This window comes from Botrytis fragariae (genome assembly GCF_013461495.1).
Source record: "Botrytis fragariae strain BVB16 chromosome Unknown tig00000101, whole genome shotgun sequence".
Lineage (NCBI taxonomy): Eukaryota > Fungi > Ascomycota > Leotiomycetes > Helotiales > Sclerotiniaceae > Botrytis > Botrytis fragariae.
Window position 1 is genome coordinate 600,178 of NW_023500996.1, and position 14,933 is coordinate 615,110.

Here is a 14,933-nt window from a genome sequence, read left to right on the forward strand (position 1 = left end):
ATTGGTGTCTTCCAGTATATATTAGGCTCTAAATGAAAAAGAATATTCTCATTATCCCTTTTCAATACCAATTGTTGAACAAATATCTTAAAAAGTCATGTTGAGTAATATCGTAAATATACTTTTTTCTTGGTGTTCTTTAGGGTCGCAACTCACTAGAATCAATGCGACCAAAAGACAATCACCCGTTTTCTCAGAGCCAAGACAAACTAGAAATGGTGAATCGTCCAGGGCTGGATAGAGTAGAGACTAGATCATCTCAAATTTTCGAATGTCTCGAGGTATCTTTTCGTTAAGACGAGACTAGAAATGACATACATACTCACTAGCTGGGTAGGTAGAGACGATGGGGAAAGATTGAATGATCAGGTACCCAGTGTAATAAAAGTATCCGGCTGAGAATTTCGCCCACCATTTTCAAATCTTCATCCCTCTCTTGTTTTATCCCTTACATGTTCTCATATTTATTGTACTTTTAAACATGATTTGAATATTGCTGGTTCGTCGTGGTGAACAGTTTTCTGATAATGAGAGGCGGGCCTTCAATTTCAATAAGCCAAGGTATGAATAATCTCTGCCAGTAATGATTCCAGGAATCTTTATGCTGTTCAGAGTTGAGCAATACATTCTCATTCCCAAAAACATGATTTGTCGTACTTGTTGTTCCCCATCCATTCGATCCAGCTTTTTGAATTATTCGTGTGAGAGAAAGCATGCTGCTTCGGAATGGAGATGCATTAATTGTGTGTAACCTTCAAGTGTAAGGCTGGGTAGAACAAACGGAGGAAGAATCAAGAAACTGAACATTTGCAAACGGCTCTCAGTACCTAGTAGCAGCGATAAGCCATGAAGAACTATTACTACCTAGTAGTTAGGTGGTATTGTGTGGTCAAGAATATTAGTACTCTGTACTTCACTTCCACTCTTTGAACATGGAAACAGGACAGCCACCATGTTTTATCGAATATTGACACTGTCATGTCAACGGCTTCCAAACTAAAAAAGGAGATGCTCTAGATGTTGCTGTCGTCACCCCACAGCTAAAGTGGCCCGTGATAAGCTTCATCCCAGTATCACATCACCCCTCCAGACCAGAAATATTCTATGAATAACATGATAAATTTTTGTATTTAGCCTGCATTGTGATCTATCTGATTTGGCTGGGAATTTAGTACAATTGACACGCATACACATAATCTTATCAAACCACACTACTGACTATCCAAGTCGAAGTAGACATCATCTAGTCCGCCGCTGTGCCTTGCGTGTTCAACTTACCCCATATCCATACCTAGGTACCCATACCCATGAACAAAACCAAAAAAAAATCTTGTTTCCCACGAGCCCGCCAACACGCAACAACCAGGATTAAATCTCGCCAAAAGAGTGTACCCAGCAAGCAAGATCCTGAATCTGGACCTCGATGACATCACACCATCTTATTTTCCTGCTTCTTCCAATCTTTTTTAATGTATGAAGTCCCACCAGCCTCGTTGCTGGTTTTCTCATTCCCTAATTCCACTTAATCCACCTTCAAGAAAACCAACTATAAAGACCTTCTCAAAGCAATTTTTTTCATTTGTTTACCTTCTGATGTCCTTTATCCTCGAACCATCATCCGAAGCCTATCGCGAACGCAAAGCCAAGAAATCGCGCTCGCAGCCTCAAGCTCAAAACCAACAACTCCAGAGCCAATCTCCACCACCTCAACCCCAAAATATGTCGATGCAACAACAACAAAATGGCGGCGGCCAACTAGCCCACAACTTCCAACAAAACTTCCAACAAGCAAAACAGCCCGAAACCAGCAAACCTCGATACAAGGGAGGAAACTACGGACCGGGCACCATATCGCAACGCATTGAAAAAGCCATGTACGACCTGGAGCATCAAACCTGGCGCTGTCGTCTCGACAAGCCATCCGCCCTCCTCGAATACATTGATCCCAAAGCCGTGTTTGCCTCTCCGGAGTACGGCATCCTGACCAATGATTCCGAACCCACGTTGAAGGAAACGCTCGAGGATGACGATATGCGGACGTGGAATTCCTACGAGATTAAGGATATGAAGATTGTAGAGGTGAGCATGATGGCTGCCACCGTCGTGTATGATGTGACGGCGAGTATTACAGATGAGAAGGGTTATCCAAAGGGCATTTACAAGGCGTATTGTACGAGTTGTTGGAAGCAGGAGGCCAGTGCGGATTGGAAGTTGTGTACTTATACCGAGGCGCCGCATCCTTAGTGGAGGGGTAGGGGAGAGCGGGGAGGGTTAGCGGGGGCTTGCTTGGATGAATGGAATAAGTAAAAGGGGTGATTAATTATGATGTTATGTTATGTCTTGGTCGATGGATGTGCATGGTGTCTGATGGATGAGGCGTGGGTTGGCATGGCACGGGCATGTTTGGTGTTTGGATAGGTAGGATGATATAGGAGTTTTAATGGATATTTCGTCATCATCAATATTGTTTATTTTTTCCAATGATTTACCGATTGGCGTGTTCACATTAGCTCTATGCGCATTCACTGATATATCTTTTTCTCACACATGCCGGACCTCTATTCACTACTATTAATCGTGGCATATAAGCGGACAGACAAATAATTCATGGGATAATGTCGCCAGCATGGTATCTCAATACGCCATTTCAATATAACAAAGCAGAATACTATCGTCCTGTTCCAACACACCAATACATCACAACATCCCTCATCCAAAAATCCCAAGCGCTCAGGATCCCTCCCATTCCCATCCTCACCCCCCACTCACCCCTCTAAAAAGTCCCCCAATAATGCTTATCATAATCTCCCTGAGGCTTCCACAACGGCGCAGGCGTATACACCGGAATCGGTACCGCCGTACCATACCCCGTCGTCGGCACCGCCCAACTTGGCCACGTGGGCGTTGCCCATCCTGTCGGCGCACTAGTAATCGTATATGTACTCGTATACGTTTTGGTTTTTGGATTTTCTCCCGCGCCCAAACTGACAAGGCCATCATTAGTCCCATAGACATTATCGCCCTGGCCGAAAATGTTAGAAATGTGGTTTACACTTGTGCTTCCGCTTTCGGTCCAGACGGTGACGTCTTTGATGGTGATGTTTGTGGCAGGGATGTAGTCGGAGGCGAGAAGGTAGAGCGCGGGGCGTTGAGCGCCGTTTTGGATGGAGCCTGTAAAGTTGCGAAAGGTGATGTTGGTTAGGGTGACGGCGCCGCTATCGGGGAGGTAGGTTTGTTGCCAGTATTGGTTGAGATTTATTCCGTAGAGAGATGCTTTAGAACGGAAGTTTTCCCAGAGAATGTTGGAGACGTAGCCGGAACCGCCGGGGTAAGTTTTGATGAAGACGATTTCGTTACCGCCAAGGACTGATATGTTGCGTGCGTGCTGAGTGGATGTTGTGTTAGTTTCGACAGTAAGAGATGATATGAAAAGGGGAGAGGAGAGACGAACAATGTTTGAAATCTCGGCCGAAACATTTAAACTTCCAATCGAGATCCCCGAGCCAACTTGGTTACAAACCAAATTTTCCACCAGCGCATGATGGGAAGGACTTTTAACAGACACACATTCATCTCTATTTGTTACCTATCATCACCAAGATCAGTTTCTATTTCCCTTCATTTCCCTTAATCCCGTGGTAGTCTGGAAGAATTTCAAGATCTAGAAACCATACCTCATTATCATGAACCCAATAATTCGTCCCAATAGCATCAATTCCATCATAAGAGCCCAAATTAGCTCCACGGATAGTCAGGTGATATACTTCAATATTCTCGCCAAAATCAAAAATGAAGTGGAATTTGGGACTATCGATTAAAAGTAGATCATGAATTGTAGCATTGATTGGAGAAATAAGACGGAGCATTCGAGGTCGATTGGTGCTGAGTAGTTGTTAGATATAGACAACTTTTGGAAGAGAAAAGGGGTAACTTACTTTCCAGAAATACGGTACAAATAACCTTGACCTTGAATTGCTCCAAGACCATTAGAGGAGTAGAGTTCGAAATCAACGGCTGAGTTTGTTTAGTTCAGAATGATCGAAAGAGGGATTATTAGCTCACCATTAATAATGACGATTAAGTTCTCCAAGAACTCTCCGTCACCCTCCCCATTAATAGTACTATTCGATACCTCAACGTCCGTAATCCCATCATCCAGAATTTGCCTCGGCAATACATACCTATTTAACTTCTCTACACCTGCAAATCCCTCTAGAATCCTTGCACGAGGTACAACATATGGTACAACATAAGTCGAATCCGTTGAATTTGGATAATAAGTCGCGGTAATAAGACCGTCGAGTTGGAAAGCCCAATTGGTTGCATTACTCAAGATGATGCTAGTTTTGAGCGTGTAGTTTCCAGCAGGTACAATTAAACGACTACCAGCATGTTTTTGAACACAAGAGGTAAAGGCGTTAGTAATTGGGATAGAGACATCGTCGGTGAGAGGATTGAAGGTTGGATATAGAGTGCGAATGTTGCACTCAGTAGTCTTTTTGGAAAGAGGTGTGGTTACGCCAACTGGACCAGTGAGTTGTGCTTGTGAAAATAGACCCAAGTGAAGGAGCAAGAGTAGGGATGCTTTGATTGAAAACATCTTGAATGCCTAGTGCCTTTTTGAAAACGATGCTATAATACAAGTACCTATAATCTTCTTATGCTCGCCCACGACAATATCGTCAAACAGACGTACATTTCACGAATTCTGTCGCAATCGCAGAATCCATAACGGACTTCGGATCTGCAAATTAGATGGAAGAGATTATGCACCAAACATACATCTTCAATAAACTTTTTAATATATTGAACCATAGATTTGGAAGGCGGGTGGGGCTGCACCCTGTGAACGTCATGATCAAGGGGTATGGCGCATTTAGGTGACATTCGGTAACTCGGCCGAGTTATGACCGCGAGTCAGCACCTCCTTCCCTATTTCAAGTATTCGGCATGCAAAGGTGTATTGAGGTTCTATTTTGTTATGGGTTTTGTTTGGGTCGAGGGTGTTTCATAGGTTACTTGGATTTGCCAAGCTTATTTCCACTGCACCTTCTCCTCATCACTCCGAAGTACAGTTTTTGAGCTAGTCATTTTCTTGTTGGTGAAATCTTCACAAACAATCTCAGCTACGCTCAATAAAGTCACATATCTGCTGCCTGCAGAATGAATACCGATATCAAGACCGTCGAGTAGAAGCTGTGGAAAGTTGATAAGATTGACTCTGAAAAATACAAATTCAGCAACAGTCTCCCCAAGAATCGCTCCCGGACGTCCGAATTTTGAAGCTGTGCAAGTCTTTCATCGCCGATTTTTTCGGAGTGGATGTTTCTTTGTCTCATTTATACTTGTACACTAAGCTATTCATACGTGAAAAAACTCCGTTTGCTCACTTCGCAAGGAGAGTCAAAATCAAAAATTGGAGAAAGCGGGGCATTTTCCCCAGCCATTGGCCTCTTCTTAGCTAACACAGGTCCTTCTCGGCTTAATAACAAGCGCTGGTACATAAGTAACGGAAACAATCAAGGTAGCAAAATTCTAATAACGTGGTTATGTGTGCTGAAATTAGTCTAGCTAATGACTACTTGATCTCTGAACAGGAATCCACTATGCGGGTTATCCAATCTCAGCCAAGAACTGTAGCGGTAACAATATCGCGCCATAGGCCGATTAAAATGGATATGACAAAAGGTGTTCGTAGTGAAGAATGAAACCCCGTGTTACATCTACATGACGGTGCTACTGAGCCAAGAGAAGAGAGTAATTGTCGCAGTGCAAAGTTAGGGGCGACACTTAACTTTTCTTGCCTGATTGCCATCATCAGCTTGCGTTAATATTCATATAATTCCTTCCAAACTGTTGAGTATTGAGAATCAAGGTATTGATCGACGATCGATATAATTCAGAGTATAGAAAAAAAAGTATGTACTTTACGCGAAAAGATGATATATATCAATGATCGATGCAAATGGAATGATTCAGTTAAAGATCATATCCTAAGCTCGCACAAACACACACAAAATGTGGTATATGATGCTCCGATTACGTAGCAGAGCAACATATGAAACTAATTTGCCTTTAGAGTCTCGACTTTGCAAGAGATATAAAGAGTAGATAGGTTCTATAGGCCTTTGATCAATCATTTTCGGAGCTCAGGGAGAAACGAAGATGCCATTCAGATCCAAATTCCATATATCACAGAGAACAGCTACACAAACTTTGATAATGAGCGACTAGCCCTCGTAAACGAATGACAAGTTCTTTGACCTGGACTTGACTGAATCATCCTCCTCTAACACTCCATTCTCTGCTTGAAGACAACGCAGTTATTCCATCGAAAAGCTTCAGTCCTGAGTTTATCAAAGTGCAAGATTTTCAGTTAATCTATCCCTGGGATCCACACTAGAACCTGAAATTTAGCTTTAGAGACTCAGAATCAAATCGCATGGTAGAAAAATCAGGAACAGTATGAGCACTGGATGCCAAAAAGCCTTTTTTTACTCGGTAGAACAACTAATTATGCTTGCCCACCTCATAAATAGAACCCACTCGGAGATCATACCCTCAGCAATCTTTGAAAACAGTGTCAGTTCATTCTTCCTGAGTCCGAGAATTTTTCTTTTCTCTATCATCGGTGCCAAGCCATAGCATATCCGGGCGACTATAATGATCACCGACATCTATGAATGCTTTATACTTGAGTATATTATCTAGATGTGACTCCGTATATATTACACTCTCTTCAGCATCTGAGATGCTCGTGGAAAGTTTTCGACCATCCGGACAAAAAATTGCCGAACTTCCTCCCCTCGGGCTGTTCATGAAAGCGCCCGGCGCTCGTATCCACTATATTAATGCCATTTTGAGTCAAAACAGCTGTTGTGTGAAGAACGAATGTTTGAGATTCGATTGTGTATATTTGTGATAAATTCTGGGTGCCTGTGGGGTTTATGTGAGCATAGAGTAGGCTCTATTGTGATATTGAATGTACAACAAACCTTCCTTAGACATTGACCATAACCCTGGACCTCCGTCGTGTTCGAAAACGGGTGGCCAAGCAGCCACATGAAAATCTTCTTTCCGAGGTATTGTATTATACTTTAATAGTGATTGAGCAAGCTCCCAGCATGCCAGAGCACCAAACCTACCAATGCCTGGAACTTCTGCTACATTCTTCAGGCAATTGCCGGATGCATCTCCAAATACAGTCCTCTCCATGTGCGTAGGCTTTAATTTTCTTCTTGCCATTGTAATTCTGCCATCGTTCCTTATGATGACCTGAGAAATGTATATAGAATTGTTGTCATTTTCCGAGAATCCAACTGACACATTGATGTTGTTTTCAGCTACACAAGCACAAATTTGGGCCATCTGAGGAGAGTTGATTTGCAACGAGTTTTTGATGTATATTATAGACGGTTCGAAATCAACAGGGCGACACCTAAAATCTGTTCGTATTAGTTCGTTCCTCAATTGGCAGGATGCTGAATTGATATACATACCAGTTTCAAGCTGGGTACCCAGGTATCCAGCATTCGGGGAAAGTAATGAGCTTTGCTCCATTCGTAGCTGCTTCAACTATAAGACGGCAGGTCTTATCCACAGCCTTCTCAAGATCTAACCATTCCGGTTCTGCTTGTGTTACTGCAAATTTCGTTGTTCCTTCTCAGTGTCTCATTTTATGCTACTCGTTCGATGGATTCAATGGAGGACGAGCTTTCTGTGTGCGATCAACTTATACCCAAAACTTGGGCGGGGTTGTCCCTCAGCAATGTTACACTTCCATGACTGTGTAGGATGGACGATATGATGCAAATGTGAGAGAATTGATAATGCGGGATGACAGCAAGCTTGTTGCATGTAGCGGGGTAGGAATAACTACTCCATTTCCGCGGAACTATAAGCACTGAGAACTCCTCGCCGGCTCGTGATGACTCTCCGGGCTTTGAACAGGGCTCTGAAAATAAGTTTGAAGGGGAATTCGGGTGGTAAGAGAAGGGATCTTAGGTCCACAGACGGTTATGTTGTTGAGCCTGTACGTTCCAGAGAGATGATTTGTTGACGCATTTTTAAGGTGGTTCCTATGCAAATGGAAACCTGGGAGTCAAGAGAGTGCGGCTTATTGAAGCAGAGAGCCATAGCTAATACGAAGAATATGTGTTGGAGTGCGACAGAGAGTGTGTATTTGTGTTTAGCAGAAATTGGCCATCTTATTGAATACCATGTAGAAATTCCTTATTGTCTGTTGAATGAGTGAGGCTGTTGACCCTAAATTGCTAGTAGCTTGCAGCACTAGAGCTGCAGCCTAGCACAGACACTAAGCTTTGCTTCCCCAAATTATCTCCTTCACCAAACCTTGTTACTACTTATTCATGTCAACCTTGCCAACGACAACTACAAATCCAAAGTTGGAAATAAACATCCAGCCATGAGTTCCTTCTGCAGAAATATACAACACAGGTTTGTAGTTTGCCAGATCATATTCCGATGGTTATTACGATCACAAACAGTTTCTAAGTGAATGAAAAGACTCCGCTGGTTTTGTCAATTGAATGCTTCAACAGTCATCAAATCTGTTTGATACAACTTCTACTGATTGTATGCAATCATGGGAATCTGCATGATATAGTTTCAGTGGCAATTATCACTTAAGGTAATCCCACAATCGGATCTGGCAAGTATCCTGTCATGTTCAACTTTGCTTGACGCCAAGAATATGCTCACTTTTTTAATACTTGTTCATCAATACCAAGACCATGGTGGACAACATTCATTCTCACAACCTCAGTTCCTCCGATGGTTTTTTGTAATTCTCTACTCTGCCTGACAGCAAGATCTGTAATGGCCAGCTTGTCTGATAGATCAAACCAAGCCCATCCTCTTCCTACGCCCTTTCTGCCCTCCTGGTTCTTTCAACCTCTCCGGGGCTTGGAATTTACCACGAATATAATCTTGCCAACAAGCCTTTTTTCCCCCCCTTTTATAGGGAACCCCACCTTTACTTCTACTCTAACATCTGCCATACAACAACCAGCTTTCCACAGCAGCTTAAATCCAGACAACAAAAGAGGCCCTCTCCTCTTTCGCTAGGTACCAACCCTCTGTTCAGCTTTGATGGCACTGTGCTTTACGGTGCCTCCGGATTTTTTCGGGTCAACCTCAATCCTCAGACTGTGTCACCTCAAAGGGTATCTTCCTCTTTCCAATGATCGTCGCAATCGGACTACAGAGAATGCGATACAGAGAGTGCACAGAATTGACGCAAGGTTGGGGTATAGAACTAGAAGATCGAAAGGCCATGAAACCAATAGAACTCTATCTTTTACGGCATGTAAATGAGGAAGAATATATAGTAAGAATGCTGGCGGCAAGAGCAGCGTCTCGATATCACCCAGCATCATCATGGGCTTCCTCATCGACTTGCTTAGTGTTCCACAACAATTCCTGTGCTCGGAATCAAGACCCCAGATGTTCTCGAGTATCCATCCAAGATTCATGATAACGCTCCAAAGCGCAAGACTGCTCAAGTTCAGGTATGAACAGTTCCTTCCGCTGATTCGTCACTCAACCCTTGCCTATTGTATAGCAGGTATGAAAATCATAGCTAACTTCAGCTATACATACTACGTTCTGGTTCGTACCATGCCACCATGAACATGAGACTAATTGGGAATGAGGATGAAGAAAAAGATGAAGGATACTTCATTGATATCTACAGTGCGTACTCCGCAACTAAATATCAACGCTACCGAACACTTCTAGGCTAGTTGGGAACTGGAAACTGCCAAATCTACGAACCTCTGCATGCCTCGCCAGACACGCTCAGAATCATAGTATGATTATGAATGATATATACAAGTACCATAAGCTGATATAATAATCGCTTCCCAATTTCACATAATCTTCTTGGACATGGTCGTAGATTCCAGACCAGATATTCCTCAAGTTGGGACGAAAATGCAAGCACAAGTTCAGGATACCACGCTGTTTACTGTCACATTGAGATGTTTTGTGTTATGACGTTCTGATTACTACTTCATTCTTGCTATAAACAAAAAAACCTGTACTCTTAAGTGAGAGCAGAAGCACTTGTAGACCGACTATTCCGTTCCTGAAAACAAAAGCATGAACGTTGCATCTTAAGTCGCTTGAAAACCAAAGCAAGGCCCCCTCTGTTGTTATTGCGAGATTTCTTTTGAATACACCTTTCCGTTGAAAAATAATTCTTTGGTCCTTCCCAGCTGTATGCTATCCTGGGTATCTTAATGTGTCAATTGGCTCTCACCGAATCCGACTGGCTAATTTAGTTCGCTTTTTTTGGTACCGGCGATAGTATGCGGCTCCAAACACTTCAAAAACATTTGGCAGGCTTTGTTGGACAAATGGTCTAGTTCTTTTTCACTAGCTCTCCCATTCTTTGGGTTGAGTACTCGCGCCCTGACATCGAACTCATCACTGACTTTCAATCCTTTGATTGCCTTCACAACATCTAAAGCCACATCGCGGATATTTTGCTGGAAGTAGAGCATTTCGTCTTTTGGCAAGGACAAGTAGAGTAGCAATGTCTTGACGCATTGAAAATGCTCTGTGATAAATTTACAGAGAAGTAAGAATCGACAGAGTTCACAGTGGTCCGAGAAGGGCTCGTCCAGAGTGTGGTCTTGGCAATGCCAAAAGGTGTTCAAGTGTAAGCATATGTGTTTAACTTCTGCGTGGTTGTCCTTAGTGGTGCATCGCCGAATTTGTAGCTAAAACGCGGTTAGTTCGGAGTTCAGATTAGAAGGCGGATCAAAATACATTTTTCTGTTTCTTGGACTCATTTAAAACTATGGTGCCAAAATGTAGACGCTCACCGAAGTCAATAACAACGTTATCCCAGAAGAAGTCGACAATCTCTTTCCAAATATTGATATATTCATCAAGTACAACGTCCATCTTTTGTATCTCTTTGCCCTTTCCTTTCCCGCCCATAGTAAGGCTGTTACTGCTTGCTTCGTCCAGTTGGAGTGCATACTCAACTTTTTCTAAAAGCCATATCAATTTCTGAATACCCCGGTATTCGTTCGGCTTAAAGAAATCGAGCATTCCCTCTGACTGCTCCCAATCTTTCTCATTTGTCCAGTCCTCAAGATCATCTTCTGTAAGACCTAAAAGATCATCAGATACGTAATGTATAGGAGAAAGAGCTCGGTGTACCGTTGAAACTCTTCTAGAAACGGCAAATCGTCTTCCATTACGGGAGAGGCGCGCATATTGGGCATCTGGGGACCAAGCGAATATCAAAAGTTTGTAAATCCTGTTTCGTACTCCGACAGGGAGCATCTTGAACAACTTCCAGAAACTGCTGGCTGTTAGTTCAGAATCTTTGATATCAATGGCGCAGAACATCTTATCTATACTTACTCAAGTGAAGTTGGGCCATCTCTGAGAAAATCGCCAAATGGTTTTACAGCCTTGAATTTGGAATTGAGTTTTGGTTCTTGTTTAGGACCAGGTTCCTGATAGAAATCGTCTTCCAACGATAAATAAGGAATAGACCTTGATGGAACTGGCTTGTTTGCACTGCGAGGTCGATCGTCTGATATATAGCAATTTGCGAATGCCACTTCGAAAATTGGGACGTGAGTGCTCGTACGAGACATAATGGCTGCTCGTTACTATATTATGAAGAGTGATCAGTGGGAGGCTTGATAAATGAAGGAGGTGATAAGACAGTCATGGAATATTGAACAAGTGCTTACCAGAAGACCCAAAGTGAAGGTTGATGAGGAGGAAAGTTACACAAGATCTTTTTAAGTGATAGATTTTTGAGGCTGTTATTGAAAGCGAGTCAAGGTATGAAGAGACAGTCGAAGGATTACCGATTAGAGGCAGAGCTCAAAAATTCAGCAAGATTTGTGCAAGGTATTGCGTGACAAGGCAAAAGAGAATCAATATTCGTGTTTTGAGTTGATTTAAAATGTACTATTGGTGAAAAGAAATTCCTTCTAGTAGAAAAGAGGGCTACAATGTAAAAATGATTTCACAACTAAATCAGTAATCAGAAGGAATTTGTTGTGTGTTTGCAGGTTTTATGTTTATGAAGGGAGCTGTTGTGGTGGTGGATGTGGATTACTTTGTTTGTTTGAATTTATGTCCAGTACAGCATCAACTAAAGATTCACCAAGATCAATGCTACCCCTCCAAATAATGCCTCCCAAACCCGAGCCCGGAATTTGGCCGAGATGAGTTCAGATTTCTATGGTTGGAGATATATATATATAAAGACTACACCTGGACAAGAACAATTCACTTCTTGTAATTACCCTAAGAACCAACCCATTTTTATGCCTTTCAACAACATATGAATCAGGACAAAAATTTGTTTCTATATTAGTGGCCAATCTTTGACTGTTCCTCATACATCTGTTACTTTCCCAAACAGAGATATACTATTTGGAGTGTTTCGTCAACTCCATCTTTCTCTTCTACATTTAAAGAACAAGGAAACCCCATCAAACATACGTCTATAAAGACCTGTATTCCTCTTCATGCGCTGATTTGAAAAGCACAATCTATCTTGAGTACATTATTTAGCACAACTGCGGCTTTTTGACTCTAGCAGCCTCCTTTTCACACGAAGACGCGCAACTTCAACACAAGCTCTCTTTATACTCATCACTCGAACTGAGCCTGCCTCTGCTTCTTTACAGAGACTAATCAACCCAAATCGAAATCGAACGACAGTTGCTACACTCAATCTTACCTTTCTCCTCTGCGAATGTTAGATAAAGCCAATCAAGATCAACTACTCTTCTTGGCTGTTCTTGGTTCTTGGTTCTTTTCGTCGGGTTTGACTACATCCTCTGCATACAAAGATAAGGCAATACTCAAATCAGCCTCCACATTTTTGCCTCTTCAGAGCAGTTTTGTTTAGTTAGGCACTTATTTCACAGGGATTATTGGGGCCAGCACACGTACGTGGCTCAGAATTACTTATCCTCTCGATAAGTCTGAGATAGCAGTATACTCTCGGCTACGATCATCTATCTCCGTCGCCGCCACTCTTACAGACATCGAAGGAAGCTCTACCCTCTAGACCAATACCCTCTCTCATCACTTTCAACGAGGAAGCTCAATACGATGGAGAAACGATCTAATCCAAGGATCGACAATGATCGTACCAGGGATGCACAAGCTGACGAGACTCAAAATACTTGTTCACTAGCGTGCCAAGAGCTAACAACCTCATCTCGAAATCGTGCAGATGTGGATCAAGCCAAGATGCTTTCCGAAACCAACAGTCTCGATGAAGTGTCTAGTGCAATCACTGAACTTCCCGCCATGTCTTGCCATATCCCAGACCTAAACATCCTGTCACAAACCTCTACTCGCCATCCTAAGTTGCCTTTTACAACACCAATCACTTCGAACGGCTCCATCCAAAATCGCTTGCTATCAACTAGCATCAGACCTCTTGCAAACTTGGCAACTTTCACATTGTTTCCGAATCTTCCCTTTGAGATACGACGAATGATATGGAAAATGACTTTTCCCGGCCCAAGGATTATTCTCATACGGTCTATTATGAGCAAGTGGCCCCTTCGAACTAGTACCAGACTTCCAAGGAACTATAATACATATAAATCCAATTACGCTATGCCAGTTGCAATGCTAGTGTGCAAGGAAGCTTCAGACGGTAAGATCTCTTTCTATTTTTTTATACATATTTTTTACATATTTTTTAACACAGATTGCTCAAGAGATGTATTATTGTCGAGAGCCTTGCCTGTAATGGGAACTGGCTCTTCCAAATCTTTTCAAGAAGCTTGCTTACAGTTGCTAATCTCTTGTACAGTGGTTTCAGAGGAGTCTCGATTGGCGCGAAAAGATTTTATCTGTAAAGATGTTCCGGGACCATGCCTGCAGAACAAGATTGTTCTGAATTTTAGAGCCGATTCGATATACCTTAATACGGACGACGAACAAGAGGACTCGGCTATTTACTATTCGAGAAGGTGGCGTCCCATTTCAATCTTTTTGGATCTCTGGTTTGATCTTCGCTTTTGGACAAAAATCTCGCATCTCATACTCTCGATTCCTGGGATGTACAAAGACAGATACAATTGCGATGACTTTCGAAAATATATTAGGAACATATTTGCGCACATAGAAGGATTGAACCGCTTAACCTTTGTCCTTGCAGACAAAACAGAGCATCTCCCATACACAGAGAGAGATCTTGCATTAGAGTACCCAATGGATATCGACTACGCTCTGGATTTGTTCGCTAAGCACCCCCGAAAAGTGTCGCGCGAGGAAACGTTGAGACTTGGGGAGTGGTACAAGGAATATTCTGCAAGCTTTGTGGAGTTTGATATGGATGCTTTGAGAGAACATCCTTACCGGAATGATTGGACTTCTGCTAGCAGGCCGCTGATTATTCCGAGAGATGCAGTTATTGATTTTAAAATTATAGTTGAAAGAGAGAAGTCAGAAGAGTTGGCAAGAAGAAAGAAAAGATTCTATGCAGTGAAGAGACAAATTGCTGAAGAGGAAGATATACCATGGCATGATGTTTGCTATCAGGGGTCTGCTAGGGAAACCTAGATGATGTTATGAATCAGTCGATCGTCTTGAGCTTTGAGGTGCTGGCAGCAAGGCTACTTAGTTTGCTCTTCTCGATTTCATTGCATTTCATCTGTAATTTCAATCACAGGTTTACAGTATTCCAATTCATCTCGCGCAGCAACTTCACCATGTATGGCTTAAAGTGTTAAAGAATAGCCTACGCAATAATGACATGCTTTCCAATATTGATCAAAACCCAAAGGTCTAAACATAAAACTTAAATGAATCAAATTGATTTAGTACATCCTGACTAAGTGTCCATCATGATTCATAGCACAAAATTCTAACTACACAACAAATTCTTATGTTTTACATTCACCAAGCGA

At 42.3% G+C, this 14,933-nt stretch overlaps 10 protein-coding genes across 10 annotated transcripts; 3 read left to right on the plus strand and 7 right to left on the minus strand.

The window, feature by feature from the left end:
- Nucleotides 1-693: 693 nt before the first annotated feature.
- Bfra_008813 (uncharacterized protein) lies at nucleotides 694-954 on the minus strand (the record flags this gene model as incomplete). Its single annotated transcript, XM_037339170.1, has 2 exons — nucleotides 694-854; nucleotides 906-954. 2 exons carry the CDS (start codon nucleotides 952-954, stop codon nucleotides 694-696), a joined length of 210 nt encoding a protein of 69 aa, XP_037190736.1.
- A 639-nt stretch (nucleotides 955-1,593) lies between these two features.
- On the plus strand, nucleotides 1,594-2,244 carry Bfra_008814 (uncharacterized protein; the record flags this gene model as incomplete). Its single annotated transcript, XM_037339171.1, has 1 exon — nucleotides 1,594-2,244. One exon carries the CDS (start codon nucleotides 1,594-1,596, stop codon nucleotides 2,242-2,244), a length of 651 nt encoding a protein of 216 aa, XP_037190737.1.
- A 529-nt stretch (nucleotides 2,245-2,773) lies between these two features.
- On the minus strand, nucleotides 2,774-4,600 carry Bfra_008815 (putative endo-rhamnogalacturonase f protein; the record flags this gene model as incomplete). Its single annotated transcript, XM_037339172.1, has 4 exons — nucleotides 2,774-3,385; nucleotides 3,675-3,882; nucleotides 3,936-4,014; nucleotides 4,063-4,600. The coding sequence occupies 4 exons, from the start codon at nucleotides 4,598-4,600 to the stop codon at nucleotides 2,774-2,776; spliced, it is 1,437 nt and encodes a 478-aa protein (XP_037190738.1).
- Nucleotides 4,601-5,034: 434 nt separating this feature from the next.
- Bfra_008816 (uncharacterized protein) lies at nucleotides 5,035-5,339 on the minus strand (the record flags this gene model as incomplete). The annotated part of the gene is given in 2 exon segments (XM_037339173.1): nucleotides 5,035-5,221; nucleotides 5,233-5,339. The coding sequence occupies 2 exon segments, from the start codon at nucleotides 5,337-5,339 to the stop codon at nucleotides 5,035-5,037; spliced, it is 294 nt and encodes a 97-aa protein (XP_037190739.1).
- Nucleotides 5,340-5,457: 118 nt separating this feature from the next.
- Nucleotides 5,458-5,815, minus strand: Bfra_008817 (uncharacterized protein; the record flags this gene model as incomplete). Its single annotated transcript, XM_037339174.1, has 2 exons — nucleotides 5,458-5,535; nucleotides 5,636-5,815. 2 exons carry the CDS (start codon nucleotides 5,813-5,815, stop codon nucleotides 5,458-5,460), a joined length of 258 nt encoding a protein of 85 aa, XP_037190740.1.
- Nucleotides 5,816-6,588: 773 nt separating this feature from the next.
- Nucleotides 6,589-8,064, minus strand: Bfra_008818 (putative cyanide hydratase protein; the record flags this gene model as incomplete). The annotated part of the gene is made up of 4 exons (XM_037339175.1): nucleotides 6,589-6,686; nucleotides 6,996-7,438; nucleotides 7,518-7,641; nucleotides 8,037-8,064. 4 exons carry the CDS (start codon nucleotides 8,062-8,064, stop codon nucleotides 6,589-6,591), a joined length of 693 nt encoding a protein of 230 aa, XP_037190741.1.
- A 653-nt stretch (nucleotides 8,065-8,717) lies between these two features.
- Bfra_008819 (uncharacterized protein) lies at nucleotides 8,718-8,973 on the minus strand (the record flags this gene model as incomplete). The annotated part of the gene is given in 2 exon segments (XM_037339176.1): nucleotides 8,718-8,875; nucleotides 8,886-8,973. Coding segments are annotated over 2 exon segments (246 nt in total), but the record flags the coding sequence as incomplete, so codon positions are not given.
- A 256-nt stretch (nucleotides 8,974-9,229) lies between these two features.
- Bfra_008820 (uncharacterized protein) lies at nucleotides 9,230-9,733 on the plus strand (the record flags this gene model as incomplete). Its single annotated transcript, XM_037339177.1, has 3 exons — nucleotides 9,230-9,349; nucleotides 9,426-9,530; nucleotides 9,716-9,733. The coding sequence occupies 3 exons, from the start codon at nucleotides 9,230-9,232 to the stop codon at nucleotides 9,731-9,733; spliced, it is 243 nt and encodes an 80-aa protein (XP_037190743.1).
- Nucleotides 9,734-10,785: 1,052 nt separating this feature from the next.
- Nucleotides 10,786-11,639, minus strand: Bfra_008821 (uncharacterized protein; the record flags this gene model as incomplete). The annotated part of the gene is made up of 2 exons (XM_037339178.1): nucleotides 10,786-11,341; nucleotides 11,401-11,639. 2 exons carry the CDS (start codon nucleotides 11,637-11,639, stop codon nucleotides 10,786-10,788), a joined length of 795 nt encoding a protein of 264 aa, XP_037190744.1.
- Nucleotides 11,640-13,119: 1,480 nt separating this feature from the next.
- Nucleotides 13,120-14,586, plus strand: Bfra_008822 (uncharacterized protein; the record flags this gene model as incomplete). The annotated part of the gene is made up of 2 exons (XM_037339179.1): nucleotides 13,120-13,675; nucleotides 13,835-14,586. 2 exons carry the CDS (start codon nucleotides 13,120-13,122, stop codon nucleotides 14,584-14,586), a joined length of 1,308 nt encoding a protein of 435 aa, XP_037190745.1.
- Between the last annotated feature and the right edge of the window lie 347 nt (nucleotides 14,587-14,933).